At 69.2% G+C, this 23143-nt stretch overlaps 1 protein-coding gene across 9 annotated transcripts in view; it reads right to left on the bottom strand.

Annotated features, from left to right (window-relative positions):
• Nucleotides 1-77: 77 nt before the first annotated feature.
• The window catches only part of BRSK2 (BR serine/threonine kinase 2), a 64518-nt gene continuing 41452 nt past the window's right edge, over nt 78-23143 (bottom strand). The window contains exons 3-22 of one of the 9 annotated variants that reach the window (XR_013829569.1): nt 22534-22619; nt 19919-20059; nt 19303-19419; nt 18515-18548; nt 18231-18299; nt 18000-18146; nt 17158-17189; nt 16668-16832; nt 16462-16559; nt 16236-16386; nt 14470-14535; nt 12463-12523; nt 11534-11741; nt 10758-10806; nt 7229-7352; nt 5736-5916; nt 5553-5642; nt 5289-5383; nt 3252-3299; nt 78-1555 (exon numbers count right to left, since the gene is read on the bottom strand). Coding sequence is in view for 6 of the 9 variants with exons in the window: in XM_079930516.1 (XP_079786642.1) it covers nt 1820-2043; nt 3252-3299; nt 5553-5642; nt 5736-5916; nt 7229-7352; nt 10758-10806; nt 11534-11741; nt 12463-12523; nt 14470-14535; nt 16236-16386; nt 16462-16559; nt 16668-16832; nt 17158-17189; nt 18000-18146; nt 18231-18299; nt 18515-18548; nt 19303-19419; nt 19919-20059; nt 22534-22619 (2091 nt within the window). In the remaining 3 variants the exon portion in view is untranslated. Of the gene's footprint in view, nt 2044-3251; nt 3300-5288; nt 5384-5552; nt 5643-5735; nt 5917-7228; nt 7353-10757; nt 10807-11533; nt 11742-12462; nt 12524-14469; nt 14536-16235; nt 16387-16461; nt 16560-16667; nt 16833-17157; nt 17190-17999; nt 18147-18230; nt 18300-18514; nt 18549-19302; nt 19420-19918; nt 20060-22529; nt 22620-23143 lie in introns of all 9 variants that reach the window. The other 8 variants (XR_013829571.1, XR_013829570.1, XM_079930516.1 and 5 more) reach the window with 8 other exon arrangements.

Below are 23143 nucleotides of genomic sequence, written 5' to 3'. Positions count from 1 at the left end.
GACCGGCGTGGGTGTCTTTGCTGAAGGAATTTATTGTTCGGAACTAACGTTGCTCACAGTTACTTGACAGGGGATACACGGGGTGGGGCTTGTCCGTTTCCGTGACGTCTGTGTGTGTCCCGAGTACAAAAGAGGAAGGCTAACGAGAGGTATTGCTTTCTGGACCTCCGCTTGTGCCGCGGCTTTTGCTGTTAGAGGTGTTTCATTTTTTTGTTATGTATTGAAATCCCAGCCTGTGGTAGGGGGTCAATGGAACAGAAGCATTAAAATCTATGCACGACAGGAGAGGCAGCAGGGCGGGCAGGAGAGACGCCAGATGCGAAGTGGACTTGCCCCAGCGAGGGCGCAGCCACACGTGCCTTGCGGCCCCTCCAGGAACAGAGAGCACGCTGCCGAGGACGCCGCTACCGTTCTCTCTGTCCTTTGTTGCTTTTTGTTTTGTTTTGTTTTTAACTTTTTTTGTCATTTTAGTAAAAAAAAAAAAACCCTGCAGTGGCCCTGCCATCTTGCATGTGGTGTATAGGCGGCCGGCTCGGGCCTTCCTCCCGCCCCGCACTCGGACACAAAACCAAGATGGCCCCCAGCCCGGGCCTGGCGGAGGGGCCCTGGCCGTGCCCGGCCCCCATAGGACTGGAGTCGCTTCTCCACGATAACGGCACAGAACCGGGGACGGAGCGAACCGTGCCATTCTCTAAATATATTTATATGCATGTGTATAGTAAGAACCGGACTCAAAGCCTAGCCCTGCCCCGTGGTCCCCCCCGCCAACACCCTTCTCCAAAAACAACCAAGAAAAAAAGTTTATAAAAATATCTTGCAGGAATTCTTTAAAGTTTACAGTAGCTTGCCGGCGCTGCATCGGCCGGCTGCCCCCGCGGCCCCGGCACCCCGACCGCTCTGTCCACGGGGCACCTTGGCCCAGACCCCACCCTGCCCAAGACACACACACAGACAGACGGCAGGACGGCGCTGCTGCTGCCCCTTCCCTGAACGGAGAAGTAAAGAAACTCAATAAGTTAAAACAGCAAGTAAATAATACTGATCTCGGCCTGCCCTCGGGCGGGCGGGTGGGCAGGTGGGCAGGTGCTGCGGGGCCCCCGGGGTTTCTTTCCACCTGCAGCCCCCGGGGAGCTGGGGGGTGGGATGCGGCGAGGCAGGTGGGCGGCGCTGAGGTGCATGGACGTGGACGAGGAGGGAGCAGCAGGGAGGGGACGTGCTGAGGAGAGGCCGTGCCGGCCGGGCCAGACGGCTGCTTCACCCCCTTGGGCCTGCCCCGGAGGCTGGCCGGACCCGCCGGGGGCACTGGTCACCGCGCGTCCAGTCGGGTGGGCCCGAGGCGGCCTCCCGTCGGGGCCGGGTCCTCCTCCCCGTGGCCATGCGGAGCTGAAACTGGGCAGAGCTGGCGGGCGGGCAGGGCCTCACTGCCCAGTGGGCGGCAGCAGCAGGAGAGGAGAGAGGGCAGGTCCACGGCAGCTGCCTTCGGTCAGCCGGTATCCGGTGCAGAGCACGGAGGACGGCCTCGTGGAGATGACATGTTAACTTTTCGGGATAATTCCTGGTATCAGAGCGGAAACAGTGGCGTTGTCAGAGACAGGCAGGGAGAGAGACAGCGAGAGAAAGAGAGAGCGGGCGCGGGTGGCCCAGCCGCGGCTGTGGCCCCCGGTGCCCCCTTTCCTTTCCTCCCCGGCTTCACAACAGTCTAGACGGACAGACGGGCGCAGCCCCGGGTCCACACCGGGCGGGCGGCGGGCGGGCGAGCGGGCGGCGAGGCGGCCTGGGGGCCACTGTCGGGGCCGTGCAGGGGGAGGGGGCTATGTGTCTAAGGCTGCTCTCGGCGGGCGGCGGGCGGCCCCGTCCTGGCCGTGTCCTTGCCCGCTGGGTACTCGGCGTCCCCTCCAGGGCCGGGGCCAGCGGCCGCGGAGTCCCCGAGTGGGCCGTGGGCACTCCGCTTGGCGGGCGTGCTGGGGGCCTGGGCCGCCTGCCCGTTCTTCTCGTCTGAAAAAAGTTGTTTAATTACGTCAAAGAAGTTACTCAATGGGCTGCCTGGGTGCACAGAACAGAAGACAAAAGAAAAAAAGAAAAGAGAGAAAAGGAGGGAGGGAGGGAAGAGAGAGAACAACAGACGAATGAACGAAAGGCCCGTGAGGGGGTCCGAGCGGGTGAGCGGGGCCGCGGCAGCAAGCAGGGCAGGCGGCCGGTGGGGGCTCGAGGCCTCTGGGCTGCGGGGCGGAAGCTGGGGCCAGTGGGCACCTTCCTCCCTCGCCAGGCCTCCCGAAGGACCGGCCCTCCCTCCACCTCAGCCTCGGCCTCCCAGTCAGCCCCGCAGCCTGGCCAGCGGGCCGGCCCAGCTCTGGAGACAGACGCGTAAAGGCCGGGGCCGAGCAGGACCCTGGGGTTGGCGGCCGGGGAGGCTGGAGCCAGCAGGCCTGCCACACTCCTCCCAGGAGGCCTGGAGCCCGGCCCCCAGCCAGCCCGGGTGGCACAGCGTGGACACAGAGGTCAGCAGTGGACAGACGGACGGATGGGTGGGTGGACAGGCATGGAGCTGGGGTGTAGGGGGGCTGGGCAGGCAGCCACAGTGGGGGCCCTGGTCCCAGAGGGCATGTCTGGAGGGCAAGAAGGACGGGGCAGAAGCGGGGCCCCGCCCCACCCGGGGGCCTGTGCTCACGGTCCAGGTGCGCGACTGGGGTCACCTCAGTTCTACCTCCTAAACCTGGCCCCCACCTGAGCAGGAGCGGGCAGGGCCCTCTCCCCGCCAGCTGCGGCAGGGCGAGCGGCCGGCGCACCTGCGGCCAGGCAGCTCAGGGCCTGGGCAGGAGCCGCTCCCCGCCCCCCTCCAGTGGGCAGAGAGGGCATGACGCCAGCCTCCGGCCCAAGGACTAGGGGCCACCCTGACCCCCGGCCAGGGCTCAGACGTGAGACCCTTGCTGGCCTTGGGGCTTGGGCACCCTTTCCTGCTGAGCCTTGGGGTCCCTCCGTGGCCTGCCCTGATCCTAGGGCCAGGCCTGTGCCCGCCCTGGAGGGTGACCGAGGCTGCCTGGGGCAGGGGCTGGGGGGCTGGGCACGGCTGGGCGCCATGGGGGCCAGCGAGGCCACGTGCGCATGTCCGGGCCCCTCGTGTACACAGGGATCCCAGGACAGCCCCGGGGGGTGGCGGGGCAGCACCCAGCCAGGAGCAGGCTGCAGGGGGTGCAGGGTGAGCGGTGGGGGGGACAGGCTGGGGGGCCCAGGTGAGCGTGAGGGGTTCTTACCACATTTGGAAAGCCTCCCCGTCATCATTTCCATACAGTTAGTGGTGTCTGGAGCACAGAACGGAGAGAGGGGGAGGGAGACGTGTGAAAAAGGGTGCTGCCTGCAGCCTCGGCCAGGCCCTGGGGGAGGGGGCGGAGCCTGGAGTGGGCCAGGCCCTGGGGGAGGGGGCGGAGCCTGGAGTGGGGTTGCGGGGCTGTGGCCAAGGGGTGGGGCTCAGGTGGGTAGAGCCTGGAGTGGGCGGCTCAGAGAGGAGGGGCTCAGCAGAGGGCCAGCCTGGAGTGGGGCCCCTCTCCTGGGCAGTGGAGCGTCCTGCCTGGCCCGCCCTCCCTTCTGCCCTCTGGGCCCAGGACACACGCCTCGGAGCCGAGAGGGCCAGGTCCCCGGCTGCGGTCTACGCTGCCACCTCCGTGTCCTCACCCTGGCTCTCTGTGGCTCACGTGGCCGCAGGCTCCCATTCGCCCCTCGACTCACGGTGGCACACCCTCTCCCGCTCTCTGCTGGGCTTGGCCGTGTTAGGGCTGGGGGTAGGGAAGGCAGCAGAGCCTGGGGTGGAGGGCGGCTGCCTCCCGGCCCTCACTGGGGCCTCCCCTCCCTGGGCTGGGTGGGGGCCCTATTGGAGTGGCCACCAGATCTCTTGGCCTGGTGCCCGAGGGGCCCCCGCTTCTGCCCCCTCCTCCAGTGGCTCTAGGACTGAGCTTGCTGGGCAAGAGTGTCCAGTATGGGGGGAGGGTGTTGGGAAAGGCTGACCCCTCGGGGAGGCCTGGGGACGTGGCCAAGGGATGGGCTGGGGTCCCGGAGTGGGCTCCCCAGGCCCAGGGCTCCCTGAAGGAAGGCAGGGGAGATGGGCTTGGCCCAGGGCAGGCACCCAACAGTCTCCAGGGACGTGGGCTTGGGCCCAGGGCTAAAACGGGGACGGGGCCCTGCAGAAGGGCCGTGTCCGCCCTGCTCACTGCTGGGCCTGGGACCTAGAGCAGGGCACATTCGCCGACAGACAGAATGGTATCCCTTAGGGTGGGACTCTGCCTGGCCAGGAGCAAAGAGGGACCGTGGCGCTGGGCGGGGTGGGTGCAGGCACGGCTGTCCCCTGGGCGGCACACCAGGCCCCTTGCTTGCCTCCCTGAACAAGCTCTGTCCTTCCCCAGCCTCGGTTTCCCCCTCTGAGCACTGCTCTGCTCCGACGTGGAAGCCTTAAAGGCACCGGCCCCCGGGCCAGCCTGGCTCCCAGGGCCAGGGTGTCGGGGCTCCTCCAGCCCCAACCCACCAATAGGGCAGTGAGGCACACGCTGGGGGGAGAAAAGGGGGGCAGGTGAAACACAGACGATGGAATGAGGATGGCAGGGGCGGGTGGACAGTGGGGCAGGTCTGGCCTCTAGGACCCTACACAGAAGCACAGACGGCTGGCCACAGGGGGCTCTGAGAGGTGGGGCTGGGCTGGACCCTGTGCTCCCCAGACCCCACACCCCGACACAGGCCTCGTGGTGAGCTGCCAGCTCCCGCTGAGCGCACGCGCGCCGCTCGCCCTCCCTAACAGCTCATGCACGTGCCCCCGGGGCTCACCCGCACCCACAGGGCTGCAGCCACTCCCCGCCAGGTGCCGAGCGGCACAGACCCTCAGGCTCCCGGGCCCCTGGCGCCTGCAGGCCTGGGCAGCCCCATTCCTGTGTGGCCCCCTCTAGGCCCAGCTGGGGAGCCCCTGCTTTGGCTGGACCTCAGGGCCCCCGTGTCCTGCCAGCCAGTGTGGGCACCAGGCCCACAGCCCTGGAGGGTGCTACGTGGGGGGCCCTTGAGGGCGGCAGGGCTCCCGGCAGCACCTTGGTCACTGCTCTGCCGGAGCCTGCTCTCGCTGGCCTGGGGCCGGGCTGCCCCTGTGTCCAGCCGTTCGGCTGGGTGCTGGGCCTGCGGGGCCTGTCCAGGGCCGGGAGGTGGCCGCTGGACACATGGGTGGGCACAGGGTGCCTCCTCGGGGCCAGTCTGGCTCTCGCAGAGGACCTGCCCGCAGCCCCTCCCTGCCCCAGCGGCGGGGCTGGACACCTTACCTGCCAGCGTCAGAGGCTACTCTCGTAGCTGGTGGCCACCTTCTGGCCCTTAAGCCCAGCACCCCAGCTTAGTCCCGGAGCTGGCGGGGGGGGGTCTACAGTGGACAAGAGGCGCCTTTCAGTGTGGCGTGCTGGGCCTACCCCCCTGGTGTGCAGAGACGGCCGGCCACTGTGCCGGGAGGGCCCTGCTCCCGGGGGTGCACGCGGAGGGGCCACACCCCATCGCCAGCCCTCAGGGCGGCCCGAGCTGAGCCCCCCCCTCACCTGACAAGTGCTGGGCAGAAGGCTGCTCATGTGTGCTCAGCAGCTGGGTCTGAATGGTCTCCACGACCCTCTTGAAGCGGCGGCTGGGGCCTGGGGGAGGTGGGGGGTGGGTGAGGCGGGGGCAGGGCTGGCCCGGAGCCCCGCCCCCGGGAGCCCCGCCCTCGGCCTCTGCCAGCAGCTCACCTGACAGGAGCGTGAACGTGACGGAGTAGACGCCGTTCTCCTTCTGCGCCGCCCCGCCCTCGGTGTAGGTGATGTCCACCTGGAACTTGACGGGCTTCTGGAACACCGCCGGGCCCCCCGTCGCCTTGTGCTCGGCCCGGAAGCTCGTCTGGGAGATGACGCTGTGGCTGAGGCTGGGGATCTGCGGGCAGGGGGTGGCGTGAGCGAGGAACCCCCAGAGGGCAGGGAGCCGGCCGCCGCCCGAGGCCCCAGCAGCACTGGCTCCCCAGGAGCCTCAGCGAGACGGAGCTGCGCACGGGTCGCAGATGGATCGCGACACGGCAGCAGAGAGCAGGGCTCTGAGGGGCGGGCGGGGAGGCCCCGCAAGCGGCAGCAAAGCCTGGGGCTAGAGCCCATGCCCCGTATTGAGACAGAGCCCCCGGCACCGCTGACAACAGCGCCCGCCGCTCTGCTGGCTCCGGGGTCTGCGGCCCTGGGCGCAGGCGAGGGGCCTCTGCGTGACTGGGCTGCACAGCGGCCAGGGAAATGTCCGGCAAAACAAACCCAGGAGGCGGTCTTGCCTCAGAGGGGTCGCCCCCAGGACAGGGCTCTGTTGCTTGGGAGAGCACAGTGCTGGCTCGCCGGTTAGAAGGGGCTGAGTTCACATCACGGGGGAAATCTTGGTGTCCCAGGAGAGGCCTGGGGGGCTCCAGGGAAGGCCCAGACCCGGGGCCCGGAGGAGAAGAGGCTGCAGTGGCGGGGTTGGGGGACTCAGCAGGGCCAGGGTGCCCACACCCGGCACAAGGCCGAAGTCCCCACCTGGTGCTGAGCTCTCCTGTTCCTGGAGACCTCTGGGAGGAGTGCCAAGCTGGCCCCCAAGCCCTAAGGGAAACTTCGCTGCGCCCAGGGAGGCAGGGTGGCCACCCCGGCAGGTCCCGCCCATACCAAGGTGGGGTCCCGGGCTTGGGCTGTGGGGATGCCGAGAGACCCCTAACCTGTGATCCCGGGGGGCCCGGCACAAGGCAGGCCCCACGCAGGGCAGGGCGGGTGAGGCCTCCTGACACGAGTGACTGTGGAAGACACTCTTCAGGGCTTTCTGTCCCACGCGCCCAAAAATCTCAGCAAAGACAGATGGAAACCCACCCAAGGCCCAAGCACAGCCCACCTCAAAAGCCACCAGTGGGAGGCGAGGGACTGCAAGAGGCCGGCAGCACATGGGAGTGGGCAGGGGCACACAGGACACGGAGCCAGCCCTCCAGGACCGTTCTTGGGGCCGTAGGAGCATCCACCAGACCCAGCAGAGCCCCCCCCCCCCCGTGTCGAGGCCTCAAGTTCCCTCCTCAAAGCTGCCTCGCAGCCGCCCACGCTTCACCCCCGTCTCAGCGAGGTGCCCCCCCGAGGCCCGCCCCACCCCGGGCCTGTGCACAGCCCGTCTCCCGGCCACAGCGTGCCTGCTGCCCTGGCCCTGCCCAGGCGGGGCCCCAGGGGCAGTGGCCGCGCGGCGCAAGGCTCACCGACAGGAAGGCGTGGACGATGTCGGCTTTGATGGAGCTCAGCGGCTTGTCCTTGATGACCGCGAAGACCTGTTCCTCCTTCTCCAGGCTGATGAAGTTCCCAAACCAGGACCTTTTGGCGAGCCTGGGGGCGGGGCGGAGGGCTGGGCAGGTCAGGGTACGCCGGCTGAGCCCCGAGCCCCCCATCTGGGCTGCAGGCCAGCTTGCTGTCCCAGCCAGACCCTGCCCTGGCCCCAGCTCCCCGCCCTGACCCGCCATCCTGACCCTGACCACCCTCCGCCCTGCCCTGCCCCTCACCCGACAGCCCTGATGCTAGTCACAGAGCCCTCGGCCTCGCACCTCACCCCAACCACCCCTGCCTGCTCGGGCCTGGGCTGCGCCCACCGGAACCCCACCAGGAAAGAAAGGAGGGTGGGGGTAGGGTGTCCTGTCCTTGAGCCCACCCTGACCCCCACCCTTGCTCCTCTCTGTTGAAGCCACCATGTTTCGGGGTAACTCGCTAAGCCGCAATCCTGCAGCTTCCTGGAGAAAAGTGCCCCGCCCAGGGCTATGTGGGGGCAGGGGTTGGGGGCGGGGGGCAGGCCAGGGACCCCTGCACAGGTATGTACAGGGGTGACATGGCACAGAGAGCCGGGGCTGGGGGCCCCAGGTGCTACCTGCCCCTCCCCGTGGCAGACCACCCTCTGTCCTTGGGGACTGGTAGCCCCCTGGCCATCTGCAGCCCCGCTGCCCCAGCCCAGGTCACTCTGTAACACAGTGGTCGCTTCGACCCCTGGGGGCCCAGCCGCTGTACGGGGCAGGGCAGGGCCCACCCCAGGGGTCCCGAGGCCGGCAGTGCCCTCCCGCACGAGACCCCTCATCTCACGGGCATCACGTGTACGCCTCCCTGCCCTCTACGCCATCATGCTCCGGTCTCGTCACTCTGCCCTGCTTCTGGGGCCCCCCTTCTCTGCGGCGGGGCCCTGCCCTACGGCGCACACCAGTGTGGGGGAGACCCCTTGCCGGCCCCACCATCCTGCCTCCGGGGTTCAGCCTGTGCGGGCCCCTCCCTCGTGTGGACGAGGCCCGGGACTTGCTCCTGACCATGAGAACGGGGAGTGGGGGAAGGTCGCGTGCGACCTCAGTCTCTAAAAGGCTGGACTTCCGTCTGGCGAGCGGGTCTCCACCTCTTTTTGACGAAGCCGACGGACGCGGCGGGGACGGACGGATGTGACAGCGAGGCCCACGTGGCCAGGAACCTGAATCCTGCCCGTGACCCCACGAGCCCGGCGGAGGATTCTGCCCCAGCTGGGCCTTGAGACGAACACCGCTGGCCAACACCCTGAAGCAGGGCCCGGCCGGGCCGTGCACGGGGCCTGACCCCAAGCCACGTGCCGTTGGGAGCGACTGCTGACTGTCACTCTCGCCCAGGCAGCTGTAGTGCGGAGACGGCGAGGGCCCCGCTGGCAGACGCGCCCAACTCAGGCTGGGCGGGGGCCAGGGCCGGCCCGCTCGGGCCCGGTGTCTTGCCCCGGCGGTGCTGGCAGCGTGAGCCGCGGGGTCTGAGGCGCGGCTGCTGTTCCCTGCCGTGCACCTTCCCTTTTCCTGCCCGTTTCCAGAGCCTGCTCTCCAGCCCGTGGCGATGTGGCGGCAGCAGGCAGCTTGCCAACAGAGGCCGTCCGCTCCTGCGGCTGGAGCCGGCCCGAGACCTGACGGAGGCAGAGCCGCGGGGACACACATCCTTCCCGACGCCACGCCGTACTTGGCCACCTTCGCCTCCTTCCCCACATCCTGCCGTCTCTGTGGCTGCTGGCGTGCTCAGAGCTCTGGGGTGCAGGCCACCCGCGCTGCTCACCCCAGCACCGCACTGGGGCCTGAGCCCAGGACGTGGGCCGGGAGGCAGCTCTGAAGCCCGCGGCGAGCGCTTCTGCCCCTCCTCCCTCGATGAAGAGACAGAGCAACAGAAAGGCTCCGTGTTGTACTTTGGAGTCTGGTTCGCAAGCAGCCTGGATGAGCCGGGAAGGCCTGTGACGGTTAATGGGCGTCAACTGGGCCCATCTGGTAAAGGTTGGGTGTGCTTCTCGAGAGCAACTTTGAGACGTGGTGACGAGCAGACTCGACGTGGCGGGCCTTGGAAGGTCCTGAGAGCAAAGGCTGAGGCTCCTGGAGGGGAAGCGATTCTCAGCACTGAGACGGAGAAGCCGCCCTGATTCCCGCCTGCGAAGCCTACAGTCCCCAGGCTCGCCAGCCCCACGGGCCGGTTCTGGAACACGCGGACGCACACGCTCCACTGACACGAGGCTGCTGGCCGCTGGTGGAGGGGACGTCTCAGGGCGGGCAAACACGTCCTTGGGAGGAGTGGGTGCTGGGGGTGCAGCGGCCCCCCAGGGCCACCCGTCTGCTCCTTCCCGTCAGCCACATGCACCGGGTGGCGACGCCGGCCGGGGCCCTCAGGAGGGGGACGAGGCCTCCAGGACTCGAGAATGGGCAGGGGAGGCTGCAGGCCACCTGCACGGTGGTGTCAGCTGCTCTGGGTGGCTTTTTTTTTTGAGTTTTCTGATAAACCTAACAATTCTGTTACAAACGTGGTCGCGAGAGCTTCTGATGACAACAGGAAACCGTGACCGAAGGGAGACAAACGGTGGGATCACGGAGATCCCGAAACCCCACACTTCAGGCTGGCTGCCCTTCAGCTGCACCCCCGCCCGCTCCTGCTGTGTCCACAGGCCCCATGGGGGGTCACGGCGACAGGGTAACGGCAGCTTCTCCTGCCGGGCCGAAGGCTGCCCGTGAGGTCACGACAGGGCACTGCCCTGTGTCCACTCCGCACTTCACGTTCACACGAGGTGGTGGGGAGCGAAGGCTGGCGCCTCTCTGGGGTCTTCACCCCAGACACACGGGACTCCCGTCCAGACATCTGGCTGGGCTGCAGCACTGCCCCGCTGCCGCCTCAAGGCCCTGCTTCCTGCCCTTGCAGGACGGTGAGCCGGGGGCTCGATGTGTCCTGACCTTGGCCAAGGCCACCCTGCCCTGAACACGGTTCCCGCCGGCCGCCCCTCCTCACCTCCTCCCTGAGACCCTCCATCCCTACGAGCCGCCAGGTGTCCGGCCACACTCCGGGCTGGGCTCACCCTGGGAAGCCCCAGTCAGCACTGCCCAGCGCCCCTCCCTGGTGGAGGCCCCCCCGCAGGCACCGCACCCCTGGTCACCAAGGGCTGGGGGCCGACACGCTCCCCCATGTGGAGGCCGGGGCTCTCAGCAGGTGTGGACACTCACCCTGAGGCGTGGCTGTGCTCTCCCCTGCCACCCCCAGTCCCAGGCACCCCCAGGCTGTGGCTTCTGAGCACATCTGGGAAGAGCGGCTCCCTCACCGCCCAGGCCCTGACCCCTGGCCTGGCATTCGAGGTGGAGACACAGAGACCCCAGCGCTGAGGGGCCCCAAAGCCCTCAGTGGATCCCCCGGCCTGACACACGGGAGGGTCCGTCACAGACCCCCATGCACTAAGAAGGCGGCGACAGGTCACACTTGACCTCGGGCAGGGCCACTTACTCTGGGGACGACTCCGGGGTCAGGTTGGACATCTCCTCGGGCGTCGGAACTGCACACGGGAAGGACGGGGAGAGTGTGGTGACCACTCCACCCTTCCCCCACCAGGGCACCTGCGCCACGGGTGGGGTCTCGGGAGCCACGGCACTGTCTCCAGCGCCCACAGGCACAGGTCAGCTCCCGGCTCCTGCCTGCCGCAGCCGCAGGAGCCTCGGGCCACAGGGAGCTGTCCTGCCTTCTGGTGCTGAAACCGGGCCTCACCGCCTCTGGCCTCCAACCAGCCCTGCTGTCCCGGGATAGATGGTACCGCCCGTCGACCGTGCAGGGTGGCTGGTGGGGCCTGGTGGCCTGGAGGTACCAGTTGACCCTCGAAACCCAGCACACAGGGGCAGGCTGCCTATCACTGCCCCAGCCCCGTGGGCTTCCTCACCACACCCACCCATGCCCGCCCACTGGCCTGCTCTCCTCTGTGGGGCTCAGGCAGCCCGGCCTGAACAGGCCACTGGGCCAAGGGGTAACAATGGAGGCAGGAGGAGTCCCAAGGCCGCACCCGCCGGGCAGGCATCCCTGCACTGTGGGGTCCTTGACACACAGTGGGCAGGCTTGGGGACACGTGGACACTGGGGGTACCTCTTGCCAGCGCCTTCAGGAGGGGGAGGGGAAGACCCTCTGAAGCCGGCCCCTGCCTGCCCCGCTCGCCAGGACGGGCAGTGCTCCTCGGGGCCCCCGCCACCAGCCCCCCCGAGCCCCGCCCACCCCGCGTGTCCCGCCACACTCACCTTGCAGTTTCCGGCGGTGGAAGCGGGGTGACCCCAGGAAGCTGTTCTTGATGGAGTTGAGCCGTGTCCTCCAGGGCACCCCTCCCACGCTGGGGCTGGACGGTGGCGTGGGGTTGGGCGTGCCGGCCGGGCTCTCCTTGGGCGTGTGCACAGGCGTCCCCTTGGGGGTAGGGAGGGGACTGCCCCTCGGAGAGGGGTGAGGGGTCACCTGTATGGTGGGGACAGATTTGGTGTTGGCTTCAGTCCCGGTGGGGGGGAGCCGGGCAGGGGCCGGCAGGGTGGGTGAGCCCGGGGTCAGGGCCAGCTGGGGGCTGAGGCCTCCCGCAACAAGGGGCCGGGCCTGGGTGCCCGCCGGGAGCGGGTTGGACTTGGTGCCCTGCAGCGGCTTGTCGGTCAGCTTGGCCTTGCTCGGCAAGGTCTGGGTCTTGGGGTTGGGCCGCGGGGCGGCCTGTGGAGGGAGGACGTGTCCGGGCCGCGCGGCGCTCCGGCCAGCTTCGGGCTCCACGGAGGTGGCCGGGGGGCAGGCCACAAAGGGGAGCTCGGGGGGCGGGGGCGGCAAGACAAACTTTCTAACAGGCTACAGGGCAGCGCCGAGGGCGGGAGGGAGAGCGCACGGGCCCCCGAGAGCCAAGTGGCCCCAGCGCGTGCCCCGCCCGCCCCGCATGCACACACAGCACCCGGGGACCCCAAGGCAGGACCAGCGGGGGCAGGCAGGCGGGGGGGGAGAGCGTTCGCCACGAAAGAAAAGAACACACGAGAAAACAAACAAAACAAAACAAAAAACGTGCAGTTAGCGAAGGCAGCCGGAGCCCACAGAGCAGCAGCTGCCACCACGCGGGCGGCCCCAGCAGCAGGCGGGGTTGGGGGCCCACCGAGCCGCCCCCCACCCGGGCGCACGCTGGCGGCGGAGCTGGGGCGGGTTCACTTACCCGGGGGCTGCTGAGTGGGCTGGTGGAGAGGCCTGAGGAAGCGCCGCTGATGGACCTAGACCTGGGGACACAGGTGCAGAGGGCGGCTCAGACCAGGAAGGGGCCTCCGGCTCTCGGCTTCTCTCTCCCCTCAGGTGGACCCTCCAGGAGGCCTGGAGCCCTGGTTGAGAGCCCCGAGGCTGCCCCAGTCTGCAGCACACCTGGCCGTGCCTGGGGCTGTCCTGCTGTCCCCACCCCGCCTCTCACCAGGCCCAGGAGAGCCCCCCGCCCCTTGGGGGCCCCATCAGAGCCCCAGTGGTGCAGCTGGAGACCGTGGGACTCCTTTTCCCCCACGCAGAAGGTGCCCTGTGTCCAAGGCCCGAGGCCCCAGGTCCAGGATGGCACGGAGGAGCCCTCGGCAAGGATCTCTCGGGCCCGGGGTGAGAGGACACAGGGCTTCCCGTGAGCCGATGCCAGCCCCGGTGCCCTGAGGCAGCCCAGCTGAACCCCAAGGCTGAGCTGTCACAGGCCCCGAGTCCTGCACTCCGCCCGGCGCCTCACACCCTGCCGTTTGGGCCACCAGCTGGCACCAGCCCAGCCCCTCCAGGCCCACGGCCCTCCCCTTGCTCACACCACAAACACCTGGGACGGGCGTCAGCAGGGACGCGGACTCGGTCCACCCCGGCCCCATCTGGCCTGCAGACCTGGCCTGGGCCTGGCCAGAGAGAGGCCACCGGCCCAGCGTGCCCAGCGGAGACACGCATGTAGCCGCCGCCCCCTCAGGGCAGGAACTGGACACCTCTCGGGGCAGGGCCAGGCCTGCGGGGCCTCGCTCCACCACCCCGCGTGGCCTCGGGGGAAAGGAAACGCCCGCTCACCCCTGGGCGCCGGCACCTGCCATCCTTAGAGCAAGGAAGCCGGAGGGGTCGAGGCAGCCACGGGAGAGAAGAGGACAGAAAAGAGTGAAGGGCGTCCACACCGCCCACCCGCCAGCCCGGCCACACTGCCCACACCGCAGCTGGCCCCTGGGCCTCGGGCCGGAGCTGAGCCCACGCTGGCCGGTCCCCCAGCACCTGTGGGCCGGGGCCCCATGGCGATGACCCTCCGACTCCCACCCCGCGAGCTGACACAGCCCGGAGCCGGGGGGCAGCGCTGACCCTCCTCTCAGCACCCCCGACCCAGCCTGCCCGAGTCCAGGACTGCACTCAGAGCCGGGCCCGAAGCTTCCCGATGCCGAGAACGGGGCCGGAGGGCTGGTCGGTGGCAGCTGGTGCCCACCCCAGCAGCCACAAGCCAGCCGTGAGCTTGCTGCTGGGCACAAGGAGAGCGGAGCAGCAGCAGCAGGAGAGAGACGGGAGCCGCGTGCACGCCCTCCTGTCTAACCAGGCGGTCCCTGGAAACTGAACTGAGGAAGGACGGCGCCAGCACGAGAGCAGCCAGGGCGCGGAGCAGAGCGGGCGAGGCGCAGGCAGGTGCAGGGGGAGGCAGAGGGGGCCCGGGGGCGAGCGAGGTCCCGCCACTGTCACCGCCGGGCAGGAGGCCCTGCAGGGGCGGGGCTGGGGCTCTGGAAGGCCAGACCCTGTGCTGAGACCCCTGGGACCGGCACACCTCCTGCCCCTTCCTAAGGAGCCTGCAGCCGCCTGGGGCTGCCACGTCTACTCTGGCCCTTGCGGGATATGGGCCAGCGTGGGCTGGGGGAGGGGAGCTTAACGAGGGCCACGGAGGCCCACTGACCACAGGGCAAGGGCCGGCCGGAAGGGACCTCACAGCCTGCAGCCCAGGGGCCCAGGGCAGGCAGAGTCTCTGGGTCTCCCAGCCCCTCTCGGGGCCGGCCATGGGCCTCGTCCCAGCAGCCCCGCTCCTCATTCTGGGCCTCAGTCTAGCCTGACCCGGGCCCTTCCCCGGCTCGCTGGAAGGTTCCCTTGCCAAAGAGGAGAGGACCAGATGCACCTCAGGCCCAGCCCTGCCACCAGGCCCGCCGCTGTCTTTGGGACTGGGGGGCGGGGGATGGGTGGGCAGGGTGTATACCTGTCTTCTTTGCTGAATTGGGGGTGGGCTTCAGCGATATCCAGGCTTTTACTGAACATTGCTTTACTACAGCGGGAACAAAGCGAGAAAAGAGAGTTACTGACGCAGCCCCAGCAGGCGGTCCAGGAGGCCAGACCTCCACACGGCTCCGAGCTGGGCACCACCCACCTGGCCCCAGGCCAGGGCGCACAGACGTGAGGGGCGGGGTCAGGCAGGAGAGCACCAGGGCCACAGCACACCCGGCCCGGGTGACGTGCCTGGCAGGGTGGCCTGGCCGGGCCTTGGAGGATGCCTAGCACTGCCGCCAGCCCCGGGACCCCTCCAGCCCCAGCGGGTGTGGCCTGTTGTGGTAACAAGTGGCCAAGCCAGAGAGGAGGCAGAGCCTGAGAAGCAGCAGCGGGTGGGGAAGCGCCAGGGCAAGGACGGCTCGCAGCTGAGCCCACCCCACCCCTCCCCGGGCACCCCCAGCCCCCGAGGCGCCCAGGCCGGGAAGGCAAAGCAGAAGCCGCGACGGGGGGCCTCCCACGCCCAGCCCCTGCCCCTGTGCCTGCGCCTGCCCAGGCGGCTGCGGTGTGCGGGGTGTGGGTGGCTGGTGCCGGGAGCGCTGGCGAGCCTTCAAGCTGCCCTGCAGGTGTTGGACCGGAAGCCAGGACAAGGCTCGGGAAAGGTGGGCTGGGGAGAGGTGACCTCTCGCCCGGGCCGCTGGAGGGAGAGGTGCACCCCCAGCGAGCGGGACACAAGGCACAATCAGGGCAGGACCACGGCCAGCAGAGACCTTCCCGCTGCTCGTCCCCCCACCCAGTGCACGAGCCCGCGGCGGGTGGGCCACGCGGCCTGGAGGCCTGGAAGGAAGCCCCGGAGGCCAGGAGCCCAGGTCAGAGGCCGAGCCAGCCTGCTTCCCCGGGGAGGGCCTGGCACCACCACGGGGCTGTGGCCTGTGAGCTGGGCAGCCAGTTGAATCCTGACAGTGGGGCCCAGTAGCCCTGCGGGTCCTCGAAGGCCTGGCCCAAGGGGCCGTCCCCAGATGGCTGAAGCCCCTGCCTGGGCAGGAAAGCTTGGTCTCACCCAGCCAGCCCCAAGTCGGCAGAGGCTCTGCAGGACCTGGGTGCCCTTCCTTCCTCCAGGGGGCACTCTGTTTGCACAGCCCAGACCTGCTCCTCACCCACCGCCCTGCCCCCGAATTCCACGTCCCTGGGCCCTGCACTGCCACAGGTGACCCAGACGTGGGCTCAGCGTCCATCGGGGATATGCCTGCTGGGCTGCAGCTCTGAGCACAGCTTCATCTCTGAGCAGCCGGCTCAGCCCCCTGAAGTCCAGCTCAGCTAAGCTCAGCTTAGATCTCAGTTTAATCCACTCCAGCCCAGCCCGGCCCGGTCCGGTCCAGGATGGCCTGACCCAGCCCAGTTTAACCCAGGCCAACAAAGCAAAGCCCTGCCCAGCTCAGCCCAGCCCAGCCCAGTGTACTCCAGTCCAGCTCAGCTCAGCCAGCCCAGCCCAGCTCAGTCCAGCCCAGCCCAGCCCAGCCCAGAGTTCAGCCCAGACCAACCTACTTCAGCTCAGTCCAGCCCAGCCCAGATCTGCCCTGCCCGGGGCAGTCTAGCCCAGCTCAGCTCAGCTCAGCCAGTGCAGCCCATGCAGCCCCGCCCCAGGGCCGGGGGCGCAGAGAAGAGCCAGGCCAGGCCCAGCACAGCCCGTGAGGGGCCCCGTCGCTGACTGGGCCGGGGCTCCAGGAGGCAGAGCGCCGGGCCCTCCCAGAAGGCACGCACCTCTGGCCGTGCTGGGCCATCTCGATGGCCCGCCGCGCAGGCACCGGGGAGCCGCCATCCGTCACGCTCAGCACCTCCATGGACTTGCGCTCAGGCCGCCGCTTGCCGTGCCGGTTCAGCATTGGGGAGTCCACGCGCTTCCGGGGAGGGTCTGCGTGCAGATGGGGGTCAGGGCCGGGCAGCCTGGAGGGGGCAGCGTGGGCCGGGCCACCCGGGGACCTCATACCTATCTCGTTCCTGGGCGGCAGGTCCTCGTCCTCGTGGCTCGGATACCTTTCTTTCCGGTCCAGGAGGAGGAAGTAAATCATCTTCTCCTGGTTCTCCCTGCAGCGGGCGAGAGGCGCCAGGAAGGGTGGATGGGGGTTCCTGGGGGGCGGTGTTCCCACCCACAGACTCCACCAGGCCCCGCCCCGGCGCGGCTCCCAGACGCACTCCTCGGACAGCAGGTCCTGCAGCAGCTTGTTCCGGTCCCGGAAGCAGCCCAGCGAGTGCATGCTGTCCAGCACGTCGGGGTCGATGTCCTCCAGGCTGGGCAGCGAGCGGATCTGCACCTTGCGGGGGATGGGCTGCTCCGGCTCGGGCTCGTTCTTGCCTCCTCTGTGGGTGACAGGGCACCGCCACCACCAGTCACTCACCTCTGGCCCAGCCCGAGGCTCCTCCGCCCCCCCCCTTCCTGGGGCCCCGAATCCTGCTGCCTTCCCTGTGCCCAGCCCCTGCACACTCCTGCATCCTGCATGTGCCCAGCGCAGGCCGGCCCAGAGGCCCCCAAGAGCTGGCCGGGTGGCCCGAGGCTGGAGGCAAGCCTGCGCTGGGCCCCCTGCCCCGGGCCCCCTGCCCCCCCCCCGCCCCCCGCCTTCCCTAGCAGGCCCTCCAGGCCACAGCGCAGGCAAAGCAGGCGATGAGGAGAGGAAAAGCTACTTACATATACCAGATGTGTTTCTGAATGTGCTCTAGCTACAAGGAAAGAGAAACAGGGAGTTAGTACGAGGAAGGAGCAGAGGCCACGTTAGGAGGCCATGAAGGAGCAAGGAGGTGGGGGCCTGAGTGTGGAGAGAGCAGGAGAATGGGGGAGGGGAGGAGGGAGGGAGGAGGACCCGGGGGTAGGGAGAGCCTGGAGGCGGGGGAGGGGTGGGGGGACCATGGAGAGTGGGGGGAGCACGGGGCTCCAGGCCAGCACCCCTGACCCTGCCTATGTCAAGTGGAAGAGAAAACGCCACCCTAGAGACAGCAGAGAGCTGGGGAGAGTGGGGGCTGCAGGCACGGCAGAGGGAGTGGGTGGGGGGTGGGAAGCAGGAGCCCCCGGGGCTCAGGGCGGGAGGCCTGAGGGAGGACAGCAGGGGGAAGCAGCCAGGGCTCAGCCCACCCGTGCGGGAGGCGCTGGGTGCAGGTGTCAGCAGGAGGCTGGGGCTAGCCCCGCCCTCCACCCTGACTAGGGGGGCTTGCTTGGGGAGGGCGGCCTCTTGGGCAGTCCTGCTGCCCCTTCCCCGAGGGACCTGACATCCTGGCACGAACCGAGCCCAGAGGAGGCCAGAGACGGCTGGCTGGGGCTTCCCTCAGACCCCGGCCACCCCCTGGCCACTGGCGTCGGTCATGAGGAACTATTCGCGCATACAGGGCAGGCCCCGGACAGCCGGAGTGGCTCCGCGCTCCTGGACCGCGCTCGCGCGCGGACGGCCCTGCGCACGTTCACGCCGGGCGCGCGCCCGCGGCCTCCGCCCCGCGCCCGTGCGCCCAGGTGCGAGCTCGGGGGGAGGAGGGACGCACCGTGAGGCGCCGCGTGGCGTCCACCTCGATCATGCCGCGCAGCAGGCTCTGGCAGTCGGGCGGGATGAAGTGCGGCATGTGGAACACGCCCCGCTTCACCTTCTCCAGCAGCTGCCGCAGGTTGTCGTCGTCGAAGGGCAGCGCCCCCTGCCGGCGGGACCGGGTCACCGCGGGGGCGGACCGACGGCGGGGGCGGGATGGGGGCGGGGGCGAGGGCGGGGGGAGCCTCACCACAAGCAGGGCGAACAGAATCACGCCGCAGCTCCACACGTCTGCCTTGCGGCCATCGTACTTCTCTCCCTGTGGACAGCACTGGGGTTGGTGCGGGCGCAGGGCCGGGGTCTTTCCGGGGATCGAGGGGCCCAAGGGGAGCGTCTGGGAGGAGCTGGCCCCGTGGGCGGCGCCAAGGACAGGAGGCCAGGCCCCGGTCTGGGGGTCCACGATCTCCGGGGCAGGGAGGCCCCCTAGGCGGGACAGGGACCAGGGTGGGGGCGCGTGGTGGGTTGGCTACTTACCCGGATCACCTCCGGGCAGGCATAGTGGGGGGACCTGGAGGCAAAGGCAGCAGTCAGGGCAGGAGACTCAGTACCCACCGCGCACCCAGCCGTCCCGCCCCCTGCGCTTCTGGACCGGCCCCAGGACCGCAGCAGGTGGAGACGGAGGGGAGGGGGAGGGGAGGGGGAGGGGAGGGGGGGGGAGGGGGAGGGGAGGGGGAGGGGAGGGGGAGGGGAGGGGGGAGGGGAGGGGCCCTCCCCGCTCCCCGCTCCCCCCCCCCCCCCACCGCAAGCTCTGCCTGGGACGGATGCCCCACTGTGGGACCCTCAGGCCCACCAGGAGGCCCCAGGGCTTCGGTGCCGATTCCCTCACAACCTAATCCCCCTGCCTGCTCCTGGGGGAGGCCCAGGCCTGGGACCCAGGGGCCCACCTGCCCTGCCCAAGGAGACGGTCACCAGAGGCTGGACCGTGAGGCACCCCCATGAGAGTGCTTGCAGCCAGGAAGCTGGCACGCCAGCCTCACTCCCAAGCACGACAGGGAGCTCCCAGGGCAAGACCGGCCTTTCCGAGCCTGGCCACAGAGCCGAGGGATGTAATGGGCCAAGCGGGTCGCCTGCAGCCCCTCACTGCACCGGGGAGACGGTGCCAGGAGCAGAGCCGGGGCCCTGCCTCCAGCCCAGGCTGTGGGGTGCTGGGGGGCCCTGGGGCTGCGGGGCCACCTGGCTGGGCAGCCGCGGGGTCAGGCTGTGGGCGGGGCAACAGCCCCTGGCCTATGGAGAAGCGGCAGCCGGTCCGGGGCTCAGCTCACCCGCAGCTCGTCTCCAGCAGGCTGTCGCCAACCTGCAGCGACGCCATCCCGAAGTCCGCGATCCGGATGTTATTCTTCTCGTCCAGCAGAAGGTTTTCTGGTTTCAGATCCCTGTGGCTGGGAAGGAAGGCGGGCTTGAGGCTGACAGGGGTGGGAGCTGCCGCCCCTCCCGAAACCCCGCCCTCACAACATGAGGCCAATGGCAGCGCTGCCTGGTGATGTCACCAGCAGCCAATCGGAAGTCTCCTACGGGGCAGGCGGCTTCAAGGTGGCAGGATAGGACAGGGACTCTGCCAGCAAGGGGCAAGTTCTGCTTTGCTCCCTGAGGTCGCGTTCCCCTTCGCTGCTCCCACCACCACACCTACTCTGGGCCGAGGCCAACCTGGAGCCCCCAGACCGAGGGTGCCCTGACCCCAGGACCCCTGAAAAAACCCAAGGAGACTTGGGTGGGCACCTGGCAGAAAGCTTTCTGATGCCCCTGGGCTGGGGGGCCAGTAGAGGATACACTGCCTGATCCAGGGGGAACGGGGGGAGTGCAAGAGTGGGGGGAGGCACACCTGCAGGGACGGGGGCTAGCGGGTGGGGGACAGGGCACCTGGAGGGGCGGGGGACGCACCATATGGAGTGACTGTGGCAGAAGTCTAGCGCAGAGATGATCTGCCGGAAGAACTTTCTAGCCTCTTTGGGGGTCAGCCTCCCCTTCTTGACAAGGTAGTCGAAGAGCTCCCCACCAGACACGTGTTCTAGCACCAGGTATCTGCGGGGGACGGGTGGGCGTCGGGTGGGCGCACCCAGCCAGGGCACCGCTGCCCAGAGGCGGTGGGCCACCACCCCATCCCGGCGCCATCCTCCACCACGTCCCGGCACTGGGCACCCTCAGCGGGTGGGGTCCCCGCCCGCCTCCAGGGAAGCAGGTCCAGAGGAGCAGGGCCACACTGGGCCCCAAGGCGAGAGGGGCACTGCAGCTGCTGACCTTCTTGCGAGCCTGAGGCTTGGCCCTTCCAGGCCCTCCCTGGCCACCCCGGGCTGGGCTCCCAGAGGAGCGGGGGGACACACAGACACTCAGGCCCTCAGGGAGCCCTGGCCAGCAGGGCAGACCACAAAAAGGCATGGGTGGGGGACAGAGCACAGCTGGTCTCGGAAGATAGGGGGCGGGTGTGGGACGAGGGACTGGGTGGGTGTGGCCGGGAGGCAGGTGGTGAACGCCCCCAGCTTGGCTCACGGCTGGGGTGATGCCGGAGGGTAGGGGTGAACTGCTGGAGGCGTGGGCTTCCCATGGCGCCCCGGGTTCCATGGGGACCCCACGCCCCTCTGCGGTGAGCAGTGGGCTGTGTCCAAGCTGAGCCTCCCTGGAGTGGAATCTGAGGGGCTGGTTTCTAGGGGTGGGCGGGGGGGTGGTCCAAGACACGTGGACACGGATGCCTGCGGGCCTCAGGGGAGCTGGGCCTGGAGGGCTGAGCACAGGCCCCGAGGAGCCCCTGGTGGGAGCCAGGGAGGGGTGGTTCTGGTGGGCTGCGGTGGCTTGGGGAGGGGAGGTGGGTGACAGGGGACGTGCGGGACCAGGGCTGGTGAGGATGAGGGTGTGGGCCTCGGGGGGCTGTATCAGGAGCTGGTCTTGCAGGAATGGAGGGGCTGGAGCGGGCGGGGGGGCAGCCTGTCTGCAGAGAGGAGGGGTTGGGGGGAGGAAACGGCTGGAGACACAGGGTGGGGACACTGGGTGGTGTTCGAGCAGAGGCGGGGCCAGTCCCAGGGGACCTGCCCTGCTCCTGAGCGGGAAGCCACAGCACAGGCCCAGCGGTGCCCCAACCTCTGTGGCAGAGGTCCCCTGCCCGCTCCCCTGCCTCCAGGCTCCCTGGGCCGCCTTGGGACCCCCGGGAGGGCTGGGCCCACCAGCACCAAGGCCGGCCGCTGTCCACCATGCTCCCGGCATCCTGTCACCCCGCCTCTGCTCAGCTGCGCCCCCGCCTGGCCTGCTGTCTGGGCCCCTCCCTGCTTCCTGCCCCTCCTGGGGGCCTCTCCCCCTGCCTGGCACCCCCACAAGTGTCTGAACAGAAGGAGGCAGTGTGAGCGGTCTCCTGTGTGCAGAGGTGGGCAAGGCCTGCCCAGCACCCACCCATACCCCAAACTCATGGATGTCATCAAGACACTGCCAGGTGGGTCCCCACGTGGGCCTGTGGCCCTCACGGGGTCCCGATGGCGGCTTCAGCTCAGCAGCGTCGGGGGCCCAGGACCACCACCTGCTTCACACCCCCAATCCTGTGGTAACCGGGGCCCTGCTCTTCCCAGGGCCCCCATGGGGGGTGGCTCTTGTCATTCCATCTGCAGTTAAACACTCAGAGTTGGGCACTCATGCAGCGCTGGGTCCCCGGCTGGCACAGGAAGAGAGGGAGGCCCGAGAGCAGGCGCTGCTTGTCGGAGGGGCTGGGGCTGAACCCGGGCCCCCTGCTCCCCCAGGGCCACTTCCTGCCCCCACCTCCCCTGCCCGAGACAGCGCTGCAGCGGCTAAGGCCAGCCTGCATCAGGGGCCCAGTCAGGGCTGGGCTCGAGGCCTTGAGGGCCCCTGGGGCAGGGGGCCTGCGGGGACCGTGCCAGGCCAGCCCCCTGCCCACACCCCCTCGCCCAGCTGCCCGTCCCCTCCCCGAGGGACGCGGCCCAGCAGCCAGGCCTTTCCTACAGCCACACACGGGGCAGCGGCAAAGCTGACTCCCCCGAGGGGACCCTGTGAGCGGCCACCCACATCCCCAGGGAAGCTCGCGGAGGCCACACAGCGGGGGACGGGGGGGGGCTGCCCACGCGGGGAAACATCCGCCAGCCTCAGTGGCCTCGGTGGTGACAGGTCAGCCACGCTGAGCATCCCAACAGCAGGCTGGGGGAGGGGCCTGGGTGGCGACAGTGCGGTCGGCCGGCCTGGGGTCCCCACCCACGTGAGGGAGCACGCGGGGGCTCCGAGGGGCTTGGCACGGGGTCCGTGGGAGCCCCCAGCAGAGCGGCGGGGTCCTGAGGCTCGCTGGGGCCGGGAGAAAGGGCCTGAGGTGCTCCTGCCCCTCAACGCCCCCCTCCCCCGAGTCTGCTCCCCACAAGGCCCCATCCTCAAGCCAGTGGCTCTGCAAGTCCCCGCTGGCCAGCCCTGGACCTGGTCAAGGAGCAGTGACCGCCATGGCCTGTCCTGCAGACCCCCTCCCGGGACGGCCCCCCTCTGCCCCCCAGCTCTCCGGACCCAGCAATACCTACAAATATTTTTTGTTTTCATAGACGTCGTGCAGCTTGAGGACATGGGGGTGCTCGATCAGCTTCAGGATGGCAATCTCCCGCTCCACCTGCGGGGAAGGGGGCGCCGTCACGGCAGGCCGGGCTCATCCCCCCACCCGTGCGCTGCCCACCCACCCGTCCAGGTTGTGGGGTCACAGAGCCCCCGGGATGCTGGGCTCCTGGGGCAGGTCCAGCCTCGCACTGGCATCTCTACCCCGTGGGCCGCCTCCCTGCCCTCCCCCAGCTGCACTCGGTCCCTGCCAGGCCTCCGGGGGGGGCCCGGTTACACCCCCGGGTCCACTTCCACTGAGATAGCTCCTGTCTCCCCACTCAGATATCTTGTGGCATCTTGACCTTAGCGCCCCAAACTGACACGTAAGACCCGCCCCCAAGCCGGGCGCTGGCCAAGGCAGGATGGGAATCGGTCAAGCCGCCACCAGCACCGCCCACACCCCATCCAAACGACCGCCACCTCCCCTTAAAACCAGCCCGTGGCGCATCCCCCAGGCTTCCCCAGCTGGGCCCACCCGGTCCCCCCGGCCCCCACCGGCCAGAGGGGTCCTCACTGTGTCACTGGCCGGCGCCCACCACG

The sequence above is a fragment of the Stenella coeruleoalba genome, assembly GCF_951394435.1.
Source record: "Stenella coeruleoalba genome assembly, chromosome: 8".
Lineage (NCBI taxonomy): Eukaryota > Metazoa > Chordata > Mammalia > Artiodactyla > Delphinidae > Stenella > Stenella coeruleoalba.
Note: the sequence above shows the minus strand (reverse complement) of the source record. Positions and strands in the feature narration are given on the sequence as shown.